At 44.5% G+C, this 27,893-nt stretch overlaps 1 protein-coding gene across 1 annotated transcript; it reads right to left on the minus strand.

The window, feature by feature from the left end:
• Positions 1-1,037: 1,037 nt before the first annotated feature.
• On the minus strand, positions 1,038-27,088 carry wdr46 (WD repeat domain 46). The gene is made up of 14 exons (XM_083638399.1): positions 27,028-27,088; positions 25,034-25,210; positions 24,111-24,191; positions 23,907-24,019; positions 23,713-23,800; positions 23,508-23,569; positions 23,066-23,170; positions 22,267-22,417; positions 21,796-22,031; positions 13,065-13,218; positions 7,619-7,766; positions 2,472-2,662; positions 1,682-1,795; positions 1,038-1,572 (listed from the first exon to the last, which is right to left on the minus strand). Exons 1-14 carry the CDS (start codon positions 27,082-27,084, stop codon positions 1,453-1,455), a joined length of 1,797 nt encoding a protein of 598 aa, XP_083494525.1. The 5' UTR covers positions 27,085-27,088; the 3' UTR covers positions 1,038-1,452.
• Between the last annotated feature and the right edge of the window lie 805 nt (positions 27,089-27,893).

Raw genomic sequence — 27,893 nt, forward strand, 5'->3', positions numbered from 1 at the left:
AACCTCAAGGAGTAGAATAACTCTTTTTTTCCATGCACACATCCGCTACCCACTCAAAACAGCCCCACGACCCACTTTTGGGCCCCGACCCACCAGTTGAGAACCACTAATATAACGCAATCTGCTGTGGGAGAGTTGAAGGCTGTGGTAACCTCATAAATCTTACTGCTTAAGAGACCAAACTGCATTCCATATTTCAGCTTCAGCTAGTTGACATGCCATGCTAGCCTGGGTAAACCCAGCCTCCACGTGACCTCTATCTATGTGCTATCAGTCATGTTACTGACAGCACATAGATAGAGGTCACGTGGAGGCTGGGTTTACCCAGGCTAATGCCATGCGGGTGTTCTTTTGAACCCAGTTCTACCAGATGGAGTTGACAAGCTGACAATCAGACACTGTCTGACATAGAACATTTGACAGATATACTCTCGGGTCCATTACCGGTCACTCAGACAATTTCTCTGGCCTGGCCTGAGCAGTGTTCTCTCATTAGTCAGTCTAGCCTTTTTGCTCTTCAGCTCCACCACCAGGGGTCTCTGCTGAGTCCAGTCTACATTCATTTGGGCTGGTTCTACCTCTTTCTCTTTGATCCCACCACCTTCAGGTCAGTCCAAGGACAAGCAATGTCAGGTGGGTTACAGCATCTCTAATTCTAGCAGCCGCTTTTTTGAAGGACGCAGTCAAAGCAGTGACCATGTATATACGTTGCCATAAAATTACATATTCTTCTAGACTAATAGCAATTTGTGATCAAATGTTTTTATTTCAGAAATTTGTTTTAATATAAAATAACTGACCAGTAATTTGATCAGACAGTCCAGTCACTCCATCTTGACATGGTCAGAAATTAGTGGCGCGGGGGCTGTTTTGCATCTCCCATAAATTAATCCACCCATGCAAACCAGAGGCCTACGTATAGAGGAGTCGCGACATCTCCATTCACTCCAATGGACAGTTTTTTACTCTCAAAAGTTCCAGGAAGTAAGCTCCTGGATTAAGCAGCAAAATGGACAGTTTGCATTGTATATGAAGGTTTTATTTATTTTTAAATCAAATTGTACATTATCAGCTTTATTTTAGCATTCAAAAGTAGCACGAGACCCCTTCCTGGCTGTTCATTGGCTAATGAGTCACGCATTTTGGGCATCTGCTGACACCACTCTCTCTAGAGGACACTGATGCAAACAGACGACACTCCAGGCAACAGGCATTAAATGGATTTTCCTGACCTGGGCACTGATCACAGGCTACACAGATGACCTAATTAACCATCAGAATGCAAAGTTGAAAGCCCTTATCAGTTGACAACATGCAGCATTTCTGCAGAGTCTGTTTTGGCAGGGAGGACGACTGCAGGACAGCGTTAGAATGTTGCCTTTTATATCAAGTTCAAAGGTCACGCCCACAGAAAGTCACTGGGTTTTGGGCCGCACAATGGTTCCTTCTGTTCTATTTGTTGAATCTGTCCAGAGCCGACCTCTGGCCAGATGATGCCTCCTCTTTCTTCTCCCTCTCCTTTCTTTCTTTTTCCATCTTCATCTTGTCTTCCACTGAGGTCTTGATCACGTCCTGGGGGGGTGACGTCAAAGAGTAATGAGTCAATCGCTGGAGATCCAGTATGCGAGGGAGATCACAATGTGATCAAATATGACAGCATGTGATATTGTGGATAACTTACCCTCTGGTCCACATGAGCCACTTGCTTCTTCCGCTTTTCAACTTTGCCAGTAGAACTCCGACCTTTTGTCCTTAACCTGGGCATGAACTTCTCTTTGGCAAGTGGGTCAAAACCCTGAGAAGACAAAAATATATAAGTTCATCTTTAAGAAGGCGGGAAACAATCAACATGGTATTCTGGTATAGACCTTATTCACTAACCCCGGACAGCGCCATATTGTTGACATACCGTCCTGCAGCTGACAACTATAGTAACGGCCTTATTGTCGTTTCTGTTCCATTAAAAAATAGCGATAGTGATGACAGCAATAAAAAATCCCAGAGTTGTTGTTTGTATGCTGCCGTTAATGCCTGTAATAATAAACAAAAGAAAAAACGAGGTGAACAGACTTTGCTGTGAGGAGCTGTCAGAAAGTTTCACCTGTCTCTCCTAACTATCCACACATCTCCTGTGCTGCTGACGTATCCTCCGTCTCGCTCCCTTCACGTCTGTGGACGGTAGAGATAGAAACAAACCACGGGGACTTTATTGCTGTCATTACTACAGCCGTGTGTAATGCAGGTCACCATCCGAACACAATTGGAACGATACAGGTAACGCTAACGGCGGCTAGCTTCCTATAAACTCTGCTCTTACATAGGCTGTCACTTAAAGCGGCTGCGCTATGTCAACAACATGGCGGCAGTGGGCGTGCCCGTACGTGAGTGACGTCAATCGAATAAGGTCTATACATTTTCAATAATTCAAACAAAACATAATGTGTGCCGACAAGAAGCTTCCAGTCACTAACCAGGGCTTGGACTCTGTCTTGGTGCCTTTGCTGGAAGCTAGCTTGGTCAACCTGGCTCAGCTGGCCTGGGTCTAGGCTTATCAGATCTGGCTGGATCTTCTCCAATAAAGCCTTGACCTCCCACTCCTGCCTCTGCTTTGCACTGCGGTATGGATTTGCATCCAAACCGTCGAAGTTGGGCTCACCAGCACCTGTCAAAGGCAAGGGAGGACACAGAGGTAATTCATTTTCTTTGCCTGGTTTGCATTTTCTTTCCCTCTCACTCTCCTTTACTTGAACCTAGTTGCTCCCACGTTCAAGTTTTGGTGACCAATCCAAAGGGAGGAGGTGTCAATCAGCAGCAACCAATCAGTGGGCTCATTGTTTTAATTTTCGTTTCTCTAGATAGTTGCACCTCTCCTGAATTAATAAAACAAAATCTTGCCTTTGGTTTGGCATCTCTCTCGCTCCTTGTTTTCCTTGGTGTTTCAAGGTGTAAAAACAAAGACTAAAGCACCCGGCATGGTTTTGCGCAGCCACGACTTGGAGCCTTGCTGCCGCCGAGCGCCGACAGCGAGACTGTGCATACTCGAACGTAACTCGTCCAAAACACGTCCACAACGTTATCGTGTCGTTTACCAAGAACTTGCAATCATGTCGGTGGGGGGACATTTTATTGTCCCTCCATTTCAAAACTCATTCCGGTGAGCCTGCAGAAGGCTTTGCTAGATGAGGGACAAGCATGTTAACACGTTCACTGCCATTGGCGAGTTGACTCGTCAAAAAAAATCCAACGGTTGACTGCCATTGACGAGTCAAGTCGTCAAAAAAAAAAAAAAAAAAATTGACGGTGGGACGTGGATCAACGCCCCCCACGTCTCCTATAAAAATATGGGAGCCACCGAACGTGTACAACCCATTCCACCGACCCACTAAGTGGTGACAGTGCTCTCCAGACTAGAAAAAGCCGAGCCAAAACTGCAGGGGAACGCGCGAGGAAACCATTCTCATACTGTAAAATGGATTGGCGAAAACGCTTTCGCTTTCGCGCATTATCGCGCTGGGAGCTGGCGGTGGGGGATTGCAAATTTGCATAATAGATTATGCGTGCAACACACTTTGAAACACCGGCAGAAAGCCCACAATCGCACGCAGCTTCATTCCAGCTGAGCTCACAACCGAAACGACTCATGCAGACTCGCCCAAAGAGCAGCCGCCAGCAGCCAGGCAGCACAGACAGGCAGAGCCTCGCTTGTACCGCTGCAGCCACAGAGAGAGGAGAACACACACGGAGGGAGGAGTTTGAAGGAGAGGGGGGTTTCCTGCTGCTATGGAGGAAATTACTGTTCAAAACTATTGTTTAGATGTCTGACGTCTTACGCCAAAAATAAATGGTTAAAGTGACTGTTCTATCGAATTTCACAAAAAGCCATTTATCTCAGCATAAATTTTCAGACGCTGAAACCATGCTGTATTCTACTGCTAATGCCTACATAACTACTAACTCTACAAACTAACTCTTTTAGACAGAGAAAGCACACATTCTATTAGTTCTTTTGAGATAATTTGTGTTCACAAAATCTTAGCAGAAAAGAATCCTCGGCTCTTGAAAGATGAGCCAGAATCCTCAAAAAAAAAAACTTGGCAGAACCTACCTACAGTATTGAAAAAACGGCTGGCAGTGAATGTGTTAAATGAGGAAATAGCATTTCCTCATTCCTCACAACAAGGAGTTGACGGCACTAGACGGCGCAGGAGCTGCATGCCCCCTACGCCGAGCTGCGCCGATAGTACGCCCAGCTGCAGCGACCCCCTCGGCGCAGTCAGCGCCGTCGATTTCGCTCAAGCATAATTTGCGCTAAGAGATTTCAGCTAAATTCTTATGTTTCTGTCCTTCTGCTCGTTCATCCATCCCATTTTTGCCATCACAATAATCATGTTTATGTTGATAAATATAAAACCTCACCCTCCACCCTCCTACCATACTGTCTCCCCTCACCCTCCTACCATACTGTCTCCCCTCACCCTCCTACCATACTGTCTCCCCTCACCCTCCTACCATACTGTCTCCCCTCACCCTCCTACCATACTGTCTCCCCTCACCCTCCACCCTCCTACCATACTGTCTCCCCTCACCCTCCTACCATACTGTCTCCCCTCACCCTCCTACCATACTGTCTCCCCTCACCCTCCTACCATACTGTCTCCCCTCACCCTCCTACCATACTGTCTCCCCTCACCCTCCTACCATACTGTCTCCCCTCACCCTCCACCCTCCTACCATACTGTCTCCCCTCACCCTCCACCCTCCTACCATACTGTCTCCCCTCACCCTCCACCCTCCTACCATACTGTCTCCCCTCACCCTCCACCCTCCTACCATACTGTCTCCCCTCACCCTCCACCCTCCTACCATACTGTCTCCCCTCACCCTCCACCCTCCTACCATACTGTCTCCCCTCACCCTCCACCCTCCTACCATACTGTCTCCCCTCACCCTCCAACCATACTGTCTCCCCTCACCCTCCTACCATACTGTCTCCCCTCACCCTCCACCCTCCTACCATACTTTCTCCCCTCACCCTCCACCCTCCTACCATACTGTCTCCCCTCACCCTCCTACCATACTGTCTCCCCTCACCCTCCAACCATACTGTCTCCCCTCACCCTCCTACCATACTTTCTCCCATCACCCTCCTACCATACTGTCTCCCCTCACCCTCCACCCTCCTACCATACTGTCTCCCCTCACCCTCCACCCTCCTACCATACTGTCTCCCCTCACCCTCCTACCATACTGTCTCCCCTCACCCTCCTACCATACTGTCTCCCCTCACCCTCCACCCTCCTACCATACTGTCTCCCCTCACCCTCCACCCTCCTACCATACTGTCTCCCCTCACCCTCCACCCTCCTACCATACTGTCTCCGCTCACCCTCCTACCATACTTTCTCCCCTCACCCTCCTACCATACTGTCTCCCCTCACCCTCCACCCTCCTACCATACTTTCTCCCCTCACCCTCCTACCATAATGTCTCCCCTCACCCTCCACCCTCCTACCATAGAGACACTGAAAAACGCGTCATCATTCAGAAGCCACGCCCAAGACGGGGGAAAATACAAGGAAGCACTGCCTGACGACTGCAGCTGGCAAAACAAACTGCGGCTAACCGGGGCGAACGTAGGAACTCTCGTCAGATAGAAATAGTTTTGCAGGGTTTTACAGGGATTTGGACAGTTTTCTTTTTAGATAATGTCAAAAGATTATTTCAGTACACTCCCCTCACCCTCCTACCATACTGTCTCCCCTCACCCTCCTACCATACTGTCTCCCCTCACCCTCCTACCATACTGTCTCCCCTCACCCTCCACCCTCCTACCATACTGTCTCCCCTCACCCTCCTACCATACTGTCTCCCCTCACCCTCCTACCATACTGTCTCCCCTCACCCTCCACCCTCCTACCATACTGTCTCCCCTCACCCTCCACCCTCCTACCATACTGTCTCCCCTCACCCTCCACCCTCCTACCATACTGTCTCCCCTCACCCTCCTACCATACTGTCTCCCCTCACCCTCCACCCTCCTACCATACTGTCTCCCCTCACCCTCCACCCTCCTACCATACTGTCTCCCCTCACCCTCCACCCTCCTACCATACTGTCTCCGCTCACCCTCCTACCATACTTTCTCCCCTCACCCTCCACCCTCCTACCATACTGTCTCCCCTCACCCTCCACCCTCCTACCATACTGTCTCCCCTCACCCTCCACCCTCCTACCATACTGTCTCCGCTCACCCTCCTACCATACTTTCTCCCCTCACCCTCCTACCATACTGTCTCCCCTCACCCTCCACCCTCCTACCATACTTTCTCCCCTCACCCTCCTACCATAATGTCTCCCCTCACCCTCCACCCTCCTACCATAGAGACACTGAAAAACGCGTCATCATTCAGAAGCCACGCCCAAGACGGGGGAAAATACAAGGAAGCACTGCCTGACGACTGCAGCTGGCAAAACAAACCGCGGCTAACCGGGGCGAACGGAGGAACTCTCGTCAGATAGAAATAGTTTTGCGGGGTTTTACAGGGATTTGGACAGTTTTCTTTTTAGATAATGTCAAAAGATTATTTCAGTACACTTCCTCCAACGGAGAGGGAAAGGTACATCGAGAACATGAACTCAGCTGGCCTGGAGCAGTGTCCCTTTTCATTGCCCAAACAACGCTGGATAAACGATCCCACACAGTGGCCTGAAGTGAAATACTATGACATGAGCTTTTAGGCATGTTTAAATTAATGAAAATAACGCTGGTGTAACGTCAGACAGATGGCATCAGACGCGCTGGTGTTCTCCTACAGTATGTCACGTAGTTGCACACAAAGATCATAATTATATATGGAAGATGAACGCTCCTACTTCCTTGACAGCTAAATCCACATTTTCTTCTCGCGGATGCTCAATGGCTTCCTTGTTTTGCTTGGGAGTACAAAAAAACTATAATTGGCGATTTTTTACATTTGTTGTCTGCGCAGCCCACCACACAACAGCTTTTAGCTATGTTTAATTCAAGGAAAATTACGCTGGTGAATGGGAGTAAACGGAGCGATTTCCCCCGTGATGGGCGTGGCCTATTTCATGCAGTGTCTCTATACTGTCTCCCCTCACCCTCCACCCTCCAACCATACTGTCTCCCCTCACCCTCCACCCTCCTACCATACTGAGGTTGATGGTTATTGTCGTAAATCGTAATGTTTGGATTTTTGTCAAAGTTAAAGGAAAGAACTGCATACAGATTTCAGTGATGCTGGCTCTGATAATGTGGGATGCTGCTTTTTCTAGCATTGCTTTTCAATGTTCTGCACTAACTACTTTTCTCTTGAGAAAAACTGCACCATCCATGATCAAGATGGCACTGGAGATAACACCATCTCAAATACAGTTTCATCTATAAATGGATGGTTGTTCCATGCCAGGAAATGCACACCATGCTAGTGCTGAACCACCAAATCTTTTTAGTCTAGTCTAGTGGAACCTTATGTAGAGACACTCACACTGCATCAGTATTGTTGGAGCCCAAGACAAGTCTAATCTTATCTTAATCTTAGCTTATTATTCTAACAATTTTTCAAATATGTAGGCATCGTATAAAATCCAATCTGACCTGGAACCAGCATGCTGGTGAAGCCCTCTCCATGCCCGACTCCGAGGACGTCCTCAAAGGGACAGAAGTGAAGGCCCCACACTGCTCCGCGCACTCTGTGTGCCATGTAGGGTTTGGTCACTGCAGCACTCCATACATCCCGGTACACCTGCATGGAGACATTTTCAATGGACTAGTGTCAATTATTGAGGTTATTAACAAGATGTGAGTTTGCATTCAAAAAATGAGATATTATCCATTTGAAAACCATATGATCAAATTAGACAGCAAAAATTTAAATCAATGGTGGTGTTTGTAAGACAAAAACAGAATCTCAATCTTTAGTTTTAAGCGCTCATTGCTGTGCCATTTTTGCACTGCACTCATTTGACAATCAAACCGTGACAGCGGTAGTCTTTTTTCCTTTGATTTTCAGTTAATGAGGTTGATGAGTTTCTATAGCTACTGGGCTTTGTCTTTGTCTGCTCAGCCATGGTGGCGTCGATCACTTCTCACTACAGTTCTTCTATTGATTCCAAACACACCGCTGTTGCTGCTACCGGAAATGCTAAACGTTTCACTTCGTGTGTGCTAGTTAGATTTTTCCCGGGTAACAACACCAAGTGTTTAGAACAGGAAATGTAAAATATTTCATGAACTGGGTGCAATAATTTTGTTCGTTATATCAATAAGTGATAGAGAGCAACGATTGACTCGACCCGCAACAGGTTCAGCTCATTTCATATCTCTGCTCATTGTAACAAAGTTGCTGTTATGTACGAGACACAACTCTGGCTGGCTGGGATTTATGTTCAACGCTTTTACGAGGCTCGTGGTACCAGAGCTACTGGCAGCGAGATCTGTGGTTCTGAGGGGGAGACTGATCAGATCTGTGGTTCTGAGGGGGAGACTGATCGGATCTGTGGTTCTGAGGGGGAGACTGATCGGATCTGTGGTTCTGAGGGGGAAACTGATCCACAGCGCTCAAAGAAGCAGGTCCCATCTGCACCTCCACACGGGAGCCACAGCCTGGCGAGCGATCGGGCAAATTGACGGCAGCAAATGAACATCCGTGTTGTGTCTTCTAATGTGCGAGGGCTGCGTGTTGGCCACAGTGAGGCGGATAAATCACGGCGTGTTGTTGTGGATCAACTCTTTCACAACTATGATATTGTATAGATCCAGGAGACATTCCTGGCCAAACAAGACCTGGAGAGGCTCAGTTCTATACACAAAGATTTTTATGGGGCTGGTGAATCCACTACAGACCTCAGCACTAAAATAGTCCGTGGTAGGACGCCAAGGTGGAGTTGAGATGAGATGATGAGATGAGATAAACTTTATTGTCCCAGAAGGGAAATTTGTCTTGAGCAAAAAGTGCGCATAGCCACATCCAGCGTTACAAAAACACAAGAACACACAAACAGGACAGACATAGCATTGCACTAAGACACAGTGGGTAGATGCCAACTGAGACAGCCCTATTGCACAATTTGTTTAAATCATACATGCCCGTAGGTAAAATAATATAAAATCAAAACCTCAAAAAGAATAAAAGAGTAAAAGAATAAAACATTAAAATAAGATTAAATGAAAAGTAAAAGAAATCAAATAAGAAGGTAAAACATGGGGCTAAGATTACCGTTCCTACTAAAAGTGCCTCCACCTACATACTATGGGTTGCTACAGCCTGGAGGAAGAGCAGGCTGTTTGTTAAGAAGAAGTGCATTTGAGGTAGGGAGGAAGGAGAGCAGCGGTAAGAGTTGCTATCTTATGGAATAATAAATATGATCAGCTTATCAATGTGGTTAGACTGGATGTTGATTGGGCGATTGGAATTGAGTTTAATTGTAATGACAAAAAGTTCATCATTTTGTAATTTTATTTAAATTTTTTATTTAATTCTTAAGTTATTAGTGTCGTTTTATTTTATTTTATCAGCCGCACCAGACGTACAGCGTACGTGTATGCTCTTTTATATTGGCTCATCGTATGTCTAAATGTTGTTACATCCTGATTATTTATGACATTGTACGTATGGTTTGCACTTTATGTTTTTATGTTTCAAGCCTCTATGCCTGCTGTAATCCAATTTGCCCTTTGGGACAATAATAAACTACTTGAACTTGAACTTATATCAGTGAGGCTTGGCACACAACCTCATGGCTTTATGACTGCATATGCACAGTCGATGCACACGATTCTCTCGATGCCATGCAGATTAACTATGACCATATACCCTTGTCTATGTTGGTAAATATGGGCAATCTACCTCTGTTATCGTCTGTGGATGGCAACAAGAAAACAGGGAAATTAGACTGGTCTAACTTAACTAATGCTGCCTACACACTAGAGGATTTTCAAATCTTAACCGATTTTAAAAACATGAGACCACCAACATAAGGACAATTTCATCAGATTTTAACATTAAAATCGCCTGAACGCACACACTAGACGATTCGGTCAGACTGCAAGACCACACACCAGCCGTTTGAAGTACCGACTCACAGCGATTCCAGCAACTAGACTGTTAGGCTGTTTATATCCCACAAAACTGCAATTTTTTCCCACAGACAACAGCAGATGGCTCTCCAAACATGCACCGAGCGGCGGGTCCACTACAAGCAGGCGGACACCCTCGCAAAATGAGCTAAAACAACGTCCTGTCTGAGAGCTCATATACAGCATATCCGCTCCCTTGAAGCAAACAAACCGCTCCCTCGGCACATGTTTGGAGAGCCATCCGCCGCTATCCACCCTGTTTTAAGCTGCTGTGAGGATGCTGGGGAGAGAGGAGCTGCTACATGGCACTGCTGTTGCCACAACTCGTTTGTTGTGAGCGCTGCATTAACATCCGGGTATGACGCGTCGACGCGTCCCGGTCTGCTCGCTCTCATTGGCTATTGCGGGTTCCGTCGGGAGACAGCCATCGTAAATATCAAACATGTTTGATATGCCCGATTCGAGATCGGGCAGGCTCCGATTCAATCAATACTTTATTGACACCAGACACTTGACAATTATTTTGACAAAAAATCGGTTGAGACTAGCCTCGAATCGGGCCACGCCCCCCCCGAGGGGAATCGGGCATTAAATCGGGCCTTTTATCCTCTAGTGTGTGGGAAGCATAAGGTAGATCTTGAAGAATATTATGTTTAAGACTGATGCTCTGCTGTGAAATATTGAGCTTCCTAAGGAGGCCATTTTGTGTTGTGATTTGAATTGCAATGACTCACTTTGATTTTTATTCTCTATGTATGATTTTATTGTGGAGTCTCTTTCTATCTCCGGCAGCGTGTGGGCAATGCAGACCGGTTTGGAACGACTATGTAGAAGAGCTGCATGCTGAAGCCAGAAGGGCTTTTAAAGAATGGGCTGAATCTGCTAAAAATAAATGTGCTTCCTTATTTAAATACAAGAAACAGGCCGATGCTAATTTTAAATACGCTCTCCGTTTCATTAAGAGAAACGAGAACACAATGAGGGCTGATGCACTTGCGAAAAAGCTACAAAACAACAGTCCTACTGACTTCTGGATACAAAACAACAGTCCTACTGACTTCTGGATACAAAACAACAGTCCTACTGACTTCTGGATACAAAACAACAGTCCTACTGACTTCTGGAAAGAAATCACAACCATCACCAACTGTAAAACATCTCTCCCATCGAATATCGATGGAGCAAGTGGTCCTGAGAATATCTGTCATTTGTGGCAGAAGAAGTTTTATGATTTGTTTAACTGTGTGTCAAGCAACCCTCTTAAAGTGGGTGAAATAGATGACGATGAAGAGGTGTCTGTCACCCCACAAGAGATTCATGAAGTTAGATAATAATAAGGCCTGTGGTATGGATAACATAACTGCTGAACATTTAAAATTATTTGCCCGTAGAAAACTTCATCTTTTGCTCGCCATTTGTTTCACTGGGTTTTTAGTTCATGGTACTTTACCAGATTCTATTTTATCTGTTATTTTAGTGCCTGTCATCAAAGACAAAGTTGGTCAACTAAACAGTTCAGAGAATTACAGGCCTATAGCTCTTGCCAGCATTTCGTCTAAAGTGCTGGAAAGAACTCTACTTAATAGGCTGGAGCAGTACATCCTGACTTCTGATAATCAGTTTGGTTTTAAACGGAAACATGGCACTGATATGTGTATTTTTTCTCTTAAGGAGATTTTCCAGATAAATACTCAAGGAAAAACTCCACAATGTGTATGTGTTTTATTGATGCTTCTAAAGCATTTGATCATGTCAGCCATGGAAAACTATTCCATAAATTATGTCAACGAGGGGTCCCTAGATCTCTGGTGAGGATTCTGGTTTATTGGTATGCTCACCAGACGATGCACGTTAAATGGGGAAACTCTGTCTACTCCGTCCCATGTGAATAATGTACACAGATGATTTGGTGATTTTCTGTCCATGTAGTGCTGGTCTTCAGCAGTTACTGAGGATTTGTTCACAATATGGTCTAGATTTCAACATCAAATATAATGCAAATAAGAGTAATGCTATGATTGTCAGAAGTAGGGAGGACAGAAAATGTGTCTTTCTTGACTTCTTCCTGTCTGGTGTTTCTCTTAATAAATGTAATGAGGCTAAATACTTAGGCCATTAGATAACCAACGACCTATCTGATGATAGGGACATGTTCATTAGATATCCAACGACCTATCTGATGATAGGGACATGTTCATTAGATAACCAACGACCTATCTGATGATAGGGACATGTTCATTAGATAACCAACGACCTATCTGATGATAGGGACATGTTCAAACAGTGTCGTAAGATGTACGCACAAGCAAACATGTTGATTCATAAATTTAATTTATGTTCTGTGGCAGTGAAGATTGCTCTTTTTAAAGTGTTCAGTCCATTTCCATAGCTCCAAGCTGTTTGGCAGAAGAAGAAGATGATAAACACACTCAAACAAACAGTTACAAGCCTGGGGGAAAAAGAGATTCAAACAAAAATCTATCCACTGCAGGTTACCTAGGCGACCAACTGAGCTATTTGAGCTAAGAACGCCTATGAGAGAGCGCAACAGCCGATGACAGCTCAGCGATCAGCAAATCACTGTATCGTTGTAGCCTACGTGGAGAGTGACACTGTAGATAGGATGAAAGTGTATCAAACTTGGCCCAGCACTACTGATGACATAAAAGATATCAATCCAAGCACTTTCAAGTACTGTCCAGGCCCGTGGCAACCCTGAAATGTATGCAGTAATTACCTTTTTTTTAAGTGGCACCAGAATTTTGACAGTGGGCCAAAGTTGCCCCCAAAATATTTTTTTAATTTCCTACACTGCCTAAAAGTGGCCAAAAATAATGAACCAGCCTGTCCTGGTTAATTCAAATTTGTTTACCTATTGCTCTGTGTGCTATTTAACAGACGTTTAATAGTGTTTCACTTCACCCTTGACATATCATTAATTATATGGTGTGGAGGAGATAGTGACCTGGACGATGTCCCCTGTGGCTGCAGACAGCAGCCCCCTCTGGCTCAACGACAGACTGGAAGCTCCAGCAGGAAGGAAGTAGGACTGGAGTGGTTTGAAGGCTCTGATGTCATAGACCTTCAGCTTCTTGTCCATGCCTGATGTCACCATGTACCTAGAAGACACAAGATGAAAGCATGAAGAGACTGCTCTCTAATGGACGTTAAGGGAAGTGCAACACACCGAAAAAGACAACCTTGTTAAAGTCGAGCTGAACCCAAAAATGACTTTTCTTTTCTTTTAGTTCAAATACCTGGGTATGCAGTGCACCTATTTAATAATGTACACTATGCCAAAAAAAAATCACAAAAATCAAATTTCTTCATTAAAAAAAAAAAAAATCACATCAAAAGTTCATTTTTCAAGATTTCATTCATAACAATAATCTACAGTTTGCTGACGTCACCTACTAACAAATGTCTACCCCATTTCAACCAATAATATCACGACATGGCAGCTGTCAATCAAATCTTTATTTCAGGATAATTTTCTCCTCCAAATGAAGGAGAAAATGGCACCTAGTGCCTGTCATCTGGCAGAATTCCTATCCCATAAACTAACTACTACTAACTACTTGGCCAATTGTATGTTGATCTACACAATAAAGAAAATGGTAATGCCTAAGAATGCAAACAAATGTAACTGGCTCGTTAAAACTCATTCCAGGAATATTGTCTTTACCGCAATAGGGATAATGGCGCGTGCCTGAGAGCCTGGTTGTCAGGGGTTTGCACCTCGGAGATTCCAGGCCGACGGGCTGCACTCTCCACTCCGGCAGCTGGCTGCCTGCGGCTCACTGAGCTCCACTCAGCCACTAAACCTCGTGTCACCAGGCTCTTACCGAGGAGAGCGCCACAACACGCTGAATCCCACTCGATTTGGGGGTGGAACACGCCAGGATTGGCAAAAGCCCAATCCAGTCGCCAGAATTGTCAACTAAAATCATCAACATGCTACTATGACCCGCCTGTCAACCTGTCATCTCAGACAGGTTATATTTTCAGTCTGAAACAGACTCCGACCCACGTGCCACTACGGGTTCAGTTCCACTTTAAGAAGCAAAATGACATTTATCAATAAACTCAACATGCCAAGAACTCATTACACTCTAAGAAGAAAGGGCAAAAAGGGGCGGGAGCACTTCAGGGATCAACATTTGCTTGGCACCAGCATATGATTTGGTTGCACTCGCACTTAAATGCAAATCTTTTCTCCTGTCATCCTAAAGTTCCTGCAGCTTTCTCCTCTTGTTGTTCCTCCTTGGAATCATCAGCACGTCTTGGTGGCTCCATCTCCTTTTCTCTTCCCCTCGTTTTTTTTTAAGTACTCAGCTATAGATTGCTTCAGCTTTCTATTGAAGGAGTTGGTTGAGTAACCTAAGTTTGTGCGATCATTACTGTGAATAATTTAGAGCCCTACATGAGTTATGTGTGTTATGTCATGTTATGATGGGGCATCGTCTGAGGCCTATACCACGAAGCAAGATTAGTGGCTTAGTGATGTAACTTCGGGTTTAAACCTAGGTTTGCTGTACCACGACGCTAGTTAACTTCTTACCGAGATAGATCACCATAGCAACTTATGCTCTATGGCTAACCTGGTCTGTAGCAGGTTAAGTTCAGAGGATAAGATCAAAACCCATGAAAGACCCCCCTGCTTACCAATCAGCTCTCTGGAAAAAGCGAGTTGCCATTCATATGGTCCCTATATGAAAAATCCATTGCATTCATATGAAAAAGAAAAAAATCCATATGGCTCCTGTTGAATTAATCGAGGACTGAAGTCTTGCATTTGTTGCAGGCTACATTTAAATTAAGCCCTACTTACCACTAGGGATGCAGGGGTTAACCGGTTTGACTATTAACCGCGATTTCAAACGTCACGGTTATATAACCGCAGAGGCTCCGTAACACCGGGTGTTTTGTTGTCAAAATAAGTCCGTCAGTTTAAACTCCCATGCGGCGCAGACAGCGCTGGAACGAGAGGAACCGGCCTCTCGCTTCGTTTCCGCACGGACTATTTTAGCGGGTGCACAAAACACAGCTCTCCCACCAGTCTGCTATGCTCCCAATAGCATAGCCATGGACGTCAGCCAAACATAAACTTTTCAGAGACGTGCGCGATGCGACAGTCGCCTGACACGAACTGTGGTCTCCGTGGCCTCTTAATTTGTTTACTGAACGGCCATCGATGTAACGACGTAACGCTAGTTAGTTATCTAACTAGCGTTAGATAACTCCCTTGCCTCCCTTGCCTACGCTAGCATTACAGCTAACGTAATGGCAGAGCCTGAGAGACCACAAGCAACTCAAAGAGATGATCTCTTCCCCCCCAAAACATGTCTAAAGTAATCGGTATGGCAGCATTTCGGTTACAAAAAGGACACCCAGGGTGTTGTTAAAGATGACGGCTCCCCAATCTGCAAAACCTGCCGAAGTCGCAGTCGCAGCTAAGGGCTCCAACACCTCCAACCTTCTACAACACCTGCATAACGTTAGATGATTAAAAATGAATAATAATCAAACTAATAGGCATGGATGAGGATGACACAGTTGATGATAACACTCAAGTGTATCCACATTCGTTATATTTCTCATAGGAGGTCACTAAAAGTTAATCAACATTTACACTAAAAGATAAGTTAGATCTGTTTTTCCACCAGGTTTTACAAGTTCTCTACTCAGGTGATCCAAAAGAAATGTAGAAAAATAATACACCTGCCTGACTATGTTTTGTTCCAAAGAGATCTACTGTCATAAATATTACAGTCAGACTTTGTTTATTTTATTTATCATTTTGGACAAATATTTGCCTTTATTTACCTTTCAAAAGACAGCAACCTTTAAACAATGCATGGACAATACAATAAAACCTCTGTTCAAAGAATGCTCATGTGATTTTTATACGTCCATAAATAATCGTGAAACCGTGATAATCGTGGTTTTTTCTCAGACTATAATCGTACATCAAACAAAATAATCGATGCATCCCTACTTACCACTTTGGAATATGTTTTTATATATTTGTGCTCTCAAGTAGGCTAGATACGTTTGACCCCGCCGATCGATTGCAGCTGAATAGTGAGTGGAGAAATATCACTAAACCGGCGTAAAAAGGTTACATAAACGTCTCCAAAGCGCACGATGCCGTGTGCGCAACGGAGCTGAGGCTGACGTTGGTTTGGACATGGTCATACATGCCAGAATAGCCTACTACATCTAAGCAATTTAACTCATTGAGTGCCAAGGACGTCGATCGACGTCCAAATAAATAGTGACGTAGAGTGCCAAGGACGTCGATCGACGTCCAATACGTTTTTTGCAGAGCAGCACACAACACTGACCCAGACAGACGCAGACAGCAGGACAGGATTGGCAAACGCAAGCCAGAATATCCGATGCCCACCAGCAGCAAATCAAGACCAGCAAGAAGCTGCAACCAGCAGCGCACGCAGGGGCCAGCGCTGCTGGTTGCAGCTAAAAAATATTATTCTGCCAAACAAAATTCCCTGGCCTTCACTGTTTTATTGAAGGAAATTATTTTTGAGGTGTGACTACATCAGAAAATTAGCTTCAGAGTCAGTGATGTGCTTGAAATGTTTAATTTCACAAAAGGGTCATTATCTCAGCTTCTAGAAAAAAACGGCTGTTTTTGGTTAAATCAAGCTATCTTCTCCGGCTGATAACTAAAGAACGGAAAATTATATCAATAAACCTGTTTTTGCTGATGATAGAAGAGAGTCTCATTGTTCTTTTTGCGTGTTCAGTGTTTACATAGTAATATCACACAATATTCTGTGGGCCTCGAGAAATCACTGAAAAAAGCTCTGTAACTCTGGCACTGGGAGCGTCCGTTCTCCAAAAGTGGCTGGCACTCAATGAGTTAATATGGGATCGCCTGCACACAGATGATTCATATCTATTCTACTCCTGCATTTTTCAGCTGCAACTGTGTTGCTTTTGGCCTGTATGATGTGATTGAACTTCATATTTCCAGCATAGTCCTTGTATGAAATATGGAGATATGCGACTCTGCTGCCAATAGCCTATATGTGACCACAAAATAGGCTATTTTTTATAAATGAAATCTATGCCCGCACGTACCGTGTCGATTCGGTTCAGCAGCCTTTTTTAAATTTATTATCATGAGTTTTTTATTGATAGCCTATTAGCCTATAGGAATTATTCCATCAGTGCGACCAAACACATCATGAGATCATTATTATTCATTGAGCCTAAATGGTCTAAAAACGCCTACGGATTTTGGAAATTTAGACTGAGATAGATTACACATTACTTCCACTCGCAAAAAAGACATGCAGGTTTTATTGAGTTTATTGAGAGGGTGAATTGAGCTGCTGTAGGATAATACGTGGAGGCAGAAACCGCTCTTCAAAGAAATGACTGATGTGAATAAAAGCGGTAACTTTAGACAGTCATTCGGGAACAGACTAATAATATCCAACACGGATTTTGATTCTGACATACATAGTAATTAGTAAAGCTTCATGATTTGCGCTTTGAATGAATGAGGAAATAGGCGTGTCTGATGCTGTAAAAGCTGGAGCAGTCAATATTGCATTGTGATTGGCTAGTTGTTAAAAACCATGCCTCTTTTGCGGGCACAAGCTCCTGTGCATGGGCATTTTCATGTGCACGCGCTCTCAACTTGATTAGAAAAACCTGGATGCACTTAACGAGTTGAGAACTACATTCGTGGTAGACTTAACTAGAATCCAGCTAGATGGCAATTATCTGGTTAAGCCAAACCAGATCAATGGACAGATCCTGGATCTGCTTATCCTACATTCATGGTATTGCCCACTGGTGTCAAATCATGTGCCATAGACTCTAGAGTCTAGAGGACCAAGAGTCTGCAGGTTTTCCTTTCAACTAAACCAGAGGTGCCCAAATTCTTTCGTATGAAGGGCCAACATCAATCTGGGTGGAAGGTCGTGGGCCAAAAATAAATGTTGATGTTATGTGAAAAATTACATTAAAATTATATTATTTATAGACTATTTACATTCTGCAGAAAATCTAAAATAGGTCTTCTAATTTCATATGGTAAAAGTATCATCAAGCTAGCTGTAAAAATGAGCCCGCCACAGCCTCTGAGAGACAGTAATATTGGCTGTGTTTTTTTCTTCTTCTTTCAAAACCATGGAGGGCCAAAAGAAAGTGAGCTTGTCTAAGTTTGGCCCCTGGGCCCCACATTTAGAAAGTGAGCTTGTCTAAGTTTGGCCCCTGGGCCCCACATTTAGAAAGTGAGCTTGTCTAAGTTTGGCCCCTGGGCCCCACATTTAGAAAGTGAGCTTGTCTAAGTTTGGCCCCTGGGCCCCACATTTAGAAAGTGAGCTTGTCTAAGTTTGGCCCCTGGGCCCCACATTTAGAAAGTGAGCTTGTCTAAGTTTGGCCCCTGGGCCCCACATTTAGAAAGTGAGCTTGTCTAAGTTTGGCCCCTGGGCCCCACATTTAGAAAGTGAGCTTGTCTAAGTTTGGCCCCTGGGCCCCACATTTAGAAAGTGAGCTTGTCTAAGTTTGGCCCCTGGGCCCCACACTGGTCACATTGGTCCCACATTGGTCAGCCATGAACTAAACACCACACCAGCAACTGATTATGCACAATTATTTGCACACCTTCAACAAGAGAAAGGGAGCAATTAGTGAAATGTACTGGTGTAGTAAAAGCAACGCTTACTTGATTGTACACCACTGATATAGATATAGATATACTGATATATATATATATATATATATTGCCTTTATTAACTGTTTTATACAGGATAATCTCTGTACTTGTGTCTATGTGGTTGGTGATTGGAATGCTGACATTTCTGATAGAAGCTCCCTATTTGCTAGACACTTGACTCAATTTTGTAATGATAGTGAACTCACTATATCTAGCCAAGTGCTGTTGCCAGCTGACAGCTTCTCTTATATTAGTGAAGCCTGGAACACCACATCTTGGTTAGATCACTGTGTTTGCTCGGCTGATGCCCATGCCAATCTGCCCTCTATGGAGATTGTGTATGAGGCTTCAATGAGTGATCATTTACCTTTTATTTGTTACATTGAGTTAGACAGTCTCCCTGAGATGACCCGGGAGGTCAACAACAGATCTAGGTCCAAACTAGACTGGTCTAAACTCACAGATAACGATGTCCTATTTTACTATGGGAAAACGGAGGCTCTTTTGAATCAGGTGTTGTTACCCTATGATGCTATCCTGTGCTCGGATGTTAACTGTAAAGATACAGCTCACCACCATGATCTCTGTACTATGTATGATGCCATTGTTGGAACATTGTGTGAGGCCAGTAGCCCCTATATCACTTATACTAATTGTAAAACAGGTAAGCCAGGTAAGCCAGGTTGGAATAAACATGTAGCCCCCCATTTTGCTGCAGCTAGGGAGGCCTTTAGTCAATGGGTAACGGCAGGCAGGCCCAGGCAGGGTCCTGCTCTGGACCACAGAAAGAACACCCATGCCAGATACAAAGCTGCTATTCAGTATATAACCAAACATGAACAACTCATGAGAGCAGACTCAATGGCTGAGAAGCTCCTTAGCTGCAATGTCACTGGCTTCTGGAATGAGGTGAAGGCCTTGAATCGAGGCAGTACGCTGCTACCTGGCATGATTGAGGGAGTCTCTGGTGCTGCTGACATAGCTGAGCTGTGGAGGCAGCATTATTCTGCTGTGTTTAACTGTGTAAAAAGTGACCCGTTGCCAGTGAGCAGCATCCCTAACAGTGAGGCTGTTGGTTTTACGGTTAACCAGGTGCTACAACCTATAACTCAGCTGGCCGATAACAAAGCCAGCGGCCAAGATAATATCTCTGCAGAGCATCTTAAACATGCGAGCCCCAGGGTGGCTGTCCTGCTCTCCATCTGTTTTACAGGCCTCATGACACATGGGCTGCTGCAGGACTCCTTACTGTCGGTCACTTTGGTGCCAGTCATCAAGGACAAGGCAGGTAAGGTGGGGAGTGTGGACAACTACCGACCTATTGCACTGGCCAGTGCACTTTCTAAAGTTTTAGAGAGAATTTTATTTGATAATTTAAGTTCCTTTTTAGTCACGTCTGACAATCAATTTGGATTCAAAGCCAAGCATGGCACTGACCTCTGTATCTATGCATTGAAAGAGGTTATTGATATGTATAAAGGTAAGCATTCCTCTGTTTTAGTGGGGTTTATTGATGCCTCTAAGGCATTCGACCGAGTCAACCACCAGAAACTATTTTTTAAACTGAGGGAGAGGGGCGTGCCTGATAGCATTATTAGAATCCTGGCATTCTGGTATGCTAACCAGACCATGCAGGTAAGGTGGGGTAATACGGTCTCTGCTCCTTTTGGTGTCGGCAATGGCGTCCGTCAGGGGGGGCTTCTTTCCCCCGCCCTGTTCAATTTATATATGAATGAACTCTCTGTACAGCTCAGCAGCTGCCGAACGGGATATGTGATTGGTAATACCACTGTAAATCACTTTATGTATGCCGATGATTTGGTTATCCTGTCTCCAAGCAGTACTGGTTTCCAACAGTTGCTGAATATCTGTTCTGACTATGGAGGTCGTTTTGATGTGAAATATAATGCTAAAAAGAGTGTCACTATGATCTGCAGAACAAGAGGTGATAAGGATCTCTCCTTTCCTTCTTTTTATCTGTCTGGGCAGGTGCTGGCAGTTTGCTGTCAAACTAAATATTTGGGTCATATTATAACTGATCAAATGAGTGATGATGATGACATGTACAGACAGAGGCGTGTACTGTATGCTCAAGCTAACATGCTGAGGAAGAAGTTTTATTTTTGCTCAGATGATGTAAAGGTTAACCTGTTTAGAGCCTACTGTACTCCTCTGTATACTGCCCCCCTGTGGGTCAAGTATAAGCAGGCTAGCATTAAAAATCTCCAGGTTGCTTAATGACTGCCTGAGGATCCTTCTTAGGCAGCCACGCTGTAGTAGTGCCAGTGAAATGTTTTGTGGAGCAGGAGTGAGCACCTTTCATGCCCTGTTGAGACACCTGATGTATAGGTTTATCTGTCGTCTGAATATGTCTCAGAATATGCTCATTATGTTGCTCTCTCAACCCAATCTCAGTGACACTAGATACATGTCTTCCATCTGGAAACACTGGTACAGTGCCTTACTGTAGAAATGTTAAGTGTTCTTATTGTGTTGTTACCTGTTTTATATGTATTGTGTGTTTTTTAATGGACCTTGTGTCTGACAATAAAGTGATGATGATGATGATGATGATGATGATGATGATGATGATATACTGATATATATACTGATATACTGATATATATATATATATATATACTTGATTGTACACCACTGATATAGATATATATATACTGATATACTGATATATAGATATATATATATACTTGATTGTACACCACTGATATAGAGAATCATACAGCTTCCTGCTTCTAAAAGAAATACAAGTGGAGAAACTCATCCTGCCCCACATCAGCGGGACACCATGTTCTAAGAGACTCACGTGCCAGTCTTGTCCACTGCGACGGAGCGCACACCACCCTGGTGACATAAGAGACTCACGTGCCAGTCTTGTCCACTGCGACGGAGCGCACACCACCCTGGTGACATAAGAGACTCACGTGCCAGTCTTGTCCACTGCGACGGAGCGCACACCACCCTGGTGACATAAGAGACTCACGTGCCAGTCTTGTCCACAGCGACGGAGCGCACACCACCCTGGTGACAGAGCATCTTGACAAGGGCTTCCTTCTGGTTGGGGGACCAGAGGGTGACGGTGCCGTTGGGGTGGCCCAGATGGATGACAGCATTTTGAGGGTTCTGGCACATGACGTCAAGCCGGCCAGCCTTAGTGGGAACAGCCGCCACCTCCTTCCCCACAGACACATCCAGGTACTGCAGGAAACCTGTGGCACTCTGACCGTGAACGGGAGGGTTTTAACAACAGAGCTCTCAACAGAGCAGCCTCACATCTGACACACACCTGTGTCTGTGTGTGTGTGTGTGTGTGTGTGTGTCTGTGTGTGTGTGTGTGTGTGTGTGTGTGTGTGTGTGTGTGTGTGTGTTTTTAGGCCGAGGCAGGTATTATTAACACAAACATGCAACATATTTTGCATCAAATCCAGAGGAGAGGTTTTAGTGAACTACTCACCGCTGTGGCCAGCAAAAAGTGGTATGGGAGGAACTGCATGCGAAGGACATCGTTGAATTTGCGAATGCAATGGAGCTCAATTCCATTAGAGTCATAGATATATAGCCACTTCTTCTGAGCCACTGCGTACATGTGCTCACTATGGAGCCACCTAGATGAGGCAAATTAAATATGATTTCAAGAGGGAAAGATGTTCACACACACCTGTGTATGGGTGAGGCGTGATTGTAATTAAATGCTTGTATTCACCTTATTCTTTGCCCATACAAGGACGCTTCTGCATGACGTCATTTTGTAATCGTCTTTCCGGTTTTAGACACGGAAGTAGATTACACCTACCATAATCATTTTTAGACTTGCCACAAATCTGTTTTCAAGCAAAAAAACCCAAACTGTTTGAAAGTTTAAATATTTTTCGGGTGAGAACGTAATTGTGTGACCAGTTTATCAGAATAACGCTTATTTGGAAATATTTAACGAGCAGCGAGGACTGGGAGCGCTGGCTGTGCTGACACACTGTGTCGGACAAGCTATCTGTCAAACCCTACTGTAGGCTACTGGCACGGCAGTGAGAAAACACTGTCGACGTGCTTTTGTAACTAACGTTAAATGCTGACCAGGTACAGCCATCGGCTCCTCGCAGCAGTAACGCTAATGAGCTTTGGCCGCCAATCAGCGCTGAACCGGAAGAACAAATACAATTGCGTGTAACGCGGAAGAGAGAAAAAGTGGGCGTGGTGAATAAGGTGAATATACGCTGTGTGATGCTGGCTGCACAATGCAGGGTTGGCCGACTTACTTCACATCAGTGACAGACTCCATCACGTTGATCTCACACATTAGCTGTTTGGACTGCCAGTCTAGGCAAGCTACATGACCTCTCCTCCCACCAAGCAGCAGGTGGCTGCAGCAAAGAAAACACAAAGCATTGAAAACTACGTCTTGTAACCATGAACACAATGCCGAACTCGGAATAGGCATTCAACTGCAGCCACCGGCAGAAACATAAATCTATTCATAAAGGCTGTATACATTTCCAACCAATACAGTAAATTGCCATAAATTAGCTGTGGCAGTTGAATTCATTCACCTGTATTTGATGAAAATGGGAGTTTATATTAATTAAAAATTAACCATGATTTCCATTTGGTGATGTAAACAAATAGCAGTAAAGTATTAGTAGACATAAACGCCAAGACAGACTTTTAATACATGACTGGGTTTAGATGTGTGATACTGACCGGCCAGTCTTGCTGTAATCCAGTCGATACGGCCCAAACTGAGACAGATTAAGATTAAAATACTGGGGAGAAAGTAGGGGGGGAGAGAGAAATGTCTTTAATTAAAATGCAGAGACTCAGAGCACCACAGAATTAAAAATAATAATAATAATAATAATGTTAAATCATCCATGTTACACCCTACTACGTCTAATGAGTGTCTCACCTTTGCCCCAGATGTTATATCCACAGCATCTGCAATGTCCTTCTGTGAGATGGTACATGTGTCCTCATCCTCGTCTCCCTCTAGGAACCTGAGGGTAAAGGCAACGGTGTCAGAAGAACCAGGAAGTGCATTTCAGTGGTCATCGACCTCGCACACGATGATGTGAAAGAGGTGTCGCATCAGAACGTAAATACCCTGCATCCTCTGGAAGGAGAAGGTCAAATTGCGCAGCCTGTTTCTGGGCCATTTCTGAGACAACCTCCGACTGAGCCACAGCCTCTCTCAGCTTAAATTGATGATGCGGAGGCTAGGAGGAGAAGAATAAAGGACAAATAGTCAACTCTAGTCTACACATTACCGAAAATGTGAATAAAGAAAGAGGGTAGGGGAGGGCTTACCAGTTTACTTTTCTCTTTCCTCCGAAACTTCTTAAGTCTCTCTTCTGGAACTGGAGCAGGCCCAGGGAACGGGTCCGATTTCTAAAGGAGCATGAGTAACAATCAGTGGAAATCAATTTGATTTAATTTCACAAATATGAAGTGAGTAAGGGTGGTAAATACATAGTAATAGAGGTTAGTGTGAATGACTGCAAGACATCCCTGTTACTACTCACACACTGATCAAGTCAGACCTTAGCCTCAACGCGAGACTCTTCAGTCATTCTTCCTTCAGAGTCTCGGATGCGTGGTCCCCACAGCCACTGCAACGCCTGCTATGCGGCTATCAATCACAATAAAACTGTACCTACCTCCGAGCCAATGTTGTTATCAAAGATGCCGGTGTCATGCCGAGTTTTGCACCCCCGCCGCCAAATGCATCCCCACGTCACGGGAGCGTATTTTAATGATTTATGCGGAAACTTAACTGTTTACAAATTATATAATTGTCTGGGTAGACGTGATCTCCAGGCCAGGGGGTCTGTCCTGGCTCATGGAGACTGACTTTGATGCATAAAATCTGCATCGAGGTGACTTCCATGCTTGGGGCTCTCTTCTGGCTCATGGAGGCCGACTTTGGTGCTTAAAATCCAGCTACAGGTGACCTCGAGGCCTGGGGTCTCTCCTAGCTTTATGGAGGGGGAAGCAAGTCTCGGCGGTTTGTACCTGCCGAGATTTGCATCCCTGTTTTTAAGTTAAAACAGCCCCAAAATGTGGTGGGGATGCAAAACTCGGCATGACACCGGTGCCCTGGAACTCCCAAATAGTGCGTACTTTCCAATACCGAGCCCTGCAAGTCTCGCATTGAGGCTAGTCAGACCTCATACAAATAAATAACAGTGACATATTGACGCATTTGTGCTCAGATAAACTCATTCACTTACCCCTGATATGAGTTTATTTCCACCTCTCGGATCTCCTCCGTGCTTTCTCTTCTTTGCTCCTTGCATCCTTTTCTGCTGCAGAGCCCGTCCACTCTTTTTTTCTCTGACATGTTGACCTTTTGACTGACTTTCGCTCTTCCCGTCCTCCTGTGTCTCCTCCCAATAACGCGACGGAGGCTGTCAGAAAGAGAGCAAATGTTAGCGGAATACGGTAGTTAAAAGTGACTGTATCAAAAATAAGGAGAACAAGTCAGGGGCACTTCGCATATGTTACCTGACATTAGCTAACCAGTCAGCTAACTTTACCTTGGGTCTGGTGGTATACAGTAGCTTTAAGGCAAGACACTGCCACTGCTTCTCATGCAGACAGTGACTACGTTTACATGCACACAATATTCCACTATTATTCGGAAAATGACAATATTCTGAATTTGATAAGGGTCATGTAAACAGCATATTCCAGTTGCATTTTCTGGATTTGCCCTTTTTCCGAATTTAGCATTTTCCGATTAAGACATCTGGGTTATTCCAGTATTATTCGGGTTTTCGGAGGATTCTTTGATCATGTATACAGTGCATTCGGAATATGGGTCTCAATCAGGGTTTTTACCACAGTTTGCGACGCATGTTGCCTGTTTGTGGTCAACTGCTATGTGCTAGAAAGCACTAGAAGAGGCGATATAATCATATAATCCATCATATCTGGCATACGAAAAGAAAAGCCGACATTTCTGATCGGGAGGAGATGAGAAACATCGATTTAAAGAGAGAGAGAGGCCCAATCTCAATGTCCGCAGTCCGCACTCACAGACTTTGAGGCGCATGCCCGCGAGGGCTTAGGGCTGTCCCACTGTGAAATCGTCAAGTGCATGATGGCTCTCGGCAGACATTTTCAAGCCCTAAATGCAGACTTTCCGTAAGTCCGCACCTCTGCAGACTTTGCCCGAGGGGATTTCCCACAGTTCATAGCGTTGTGATGCTACATTTGGGTTACCGTGGTTACTAGGGGGTTTCCCAGAAGTGTGAAAGAAACGGTAAACACGATGGAAGGAGCAAACGTTGCCGCTATCAAAAAGAAGTTCACATGTATACTGTTTTTTTTTGTCTTGTGAAGGAATGGGGTGAGGGGGTGGGAGGAAGGTGGCTGGAGCAGGTATATATACTTGTTTGTAAAATAATATATTATACTGTCACTGTTACAATCATTTACAAACTGAAACTAATACAAAATATTGTAAAAAAAAAAAGTAAATGTAAGAGAACAAATCCCAACCCCACAAAGCTGAGAAACATGGCTGCACTTGTTGTTGGTGTTGTCAGGGTAACGTGAGAGTGCTGTCCCATTCCTCTTTATACCATTTTGAGCCATTGCAGCCTCTCCCCCTCAATCACTTACCAGCTGATGTCGTCTGTGAGGGCTCAGTGCTTAGGGGGGACATTGAGATTGGGCCAGAGAGTAGCCTATAGTGCCCAGTGCCCACGGAAGTCCACAATGCTTGCGAGCCTGCGAGGTTATGTAGGCTACTAGCCTACTTTTTATGAAAGACTTGGATGCGCAACACCAAACTTTTCAGCAGCAAGCTCCTGAAATGGACCAAGTGATGTTGGTAAGAATACAGTGCTGCTCTGTTTATTCTCAACAGAAAAACTCCGCCTACCTGCATCTCTCTCTCTCCCCTCCTCCCTCACGTGTCGGGGAGGGCGAGCTACGGCTGCATGTAAACGGGAATATTAGTGGATTATTCATTTAGTCGGAATATTGTCATTTTCCGAATATGGGCAAAAAGCGGAATATTGTGTGCATGTATTGTAAACGTAGTCAGTGTCGCAGTCGCATCGAGGTTTAAGTCTGGTAGTTTCAACAGCACGGACAGTAACGTAGTTACTAACCAATGAGTTGAATGTAAATAAAGTACCCACATGATTACCACATGATATAACGGCAATGGTGTCTTCTGACAAGTGAATATACTGAATTTAATCGTAATAGTCACCTTTTTCTTTTCCCCCACGTGTGAAACCAACGTTGTGGTCTCTCCGGCCGGCGCCATCTTTGTTGTGTACGTCCTCCAGTTCCGCTGACGTCAGCAGCCAGTCTTGTGCTGCGTTTGTGGCCTTTCGGAAATATCAAGGTTAGAGCTGATTGCACATTAACGAACCAAAACAGTTTTAGAACGTAGCGATTCATAACGAGTTGACTTTAGGGTACCTGTCTTGAAATAATGACGGAGAGCATGGAGAACAACTGAGAGCAAAAAGTATGTATTTTATATGTAGTTCTTAATATTTGTTAGCATTCTATGTAAATGATTACTGTTGTATGTTTATATTTCAAGTACAGTCATTGGTTATTGGTCGTTGTGCTTTATTTATTTCTAAAACAACAACCAACAAATTACTATTCATTACAGGCTAATTTTGGTTCGTCCGGGTCCGACCAGAAGCCGTTAAATGCTTCATAAATAGCCTAATTCTTGTCCGAGGAGTACTTGAAAGCAGCATTAGGTGAGCCCTTCTGTAGTCTCTCAAGCCTAGTCCCCCCCATACGTCTCTTCAAGCCCTCTACTCTCTTCTCATTAACTGTATACAAATACCGGTAGTCTCTTCTACATTCTGCGAATCCATCACAGTCTGTATTTCACACCCACAGAGCCTGGTCAAAGGAAGTTGGGAAAAAACCCAGACCGGATCATGTTCGACTGGATGCAGGTGATCTGCTCGTATTTCTCCAATCACCTGCCTTTAGGCGGGACATCCGGGACATCGCTCATTATTTTCTCAGAGTTTCCCTTTTCGCTTTGGCCAAGTTTTCCCAGCTTGAAGTACAGACTGTATGAGACTGTATGCATTCACAGAATAG

The sequence above is a fragment of the Poromitra crassiceps genome (genome assembly GCF_964638095.1).
Source record: "Poromitra crassiceps genome assembly, chromosome: 6".
Lineage (NCBI taxonomy): Eukaryota > Metazoa > Chordata > Actinopteri > Beryciformes > Melamphaidae > Poromitra > Poromitra crassiceps.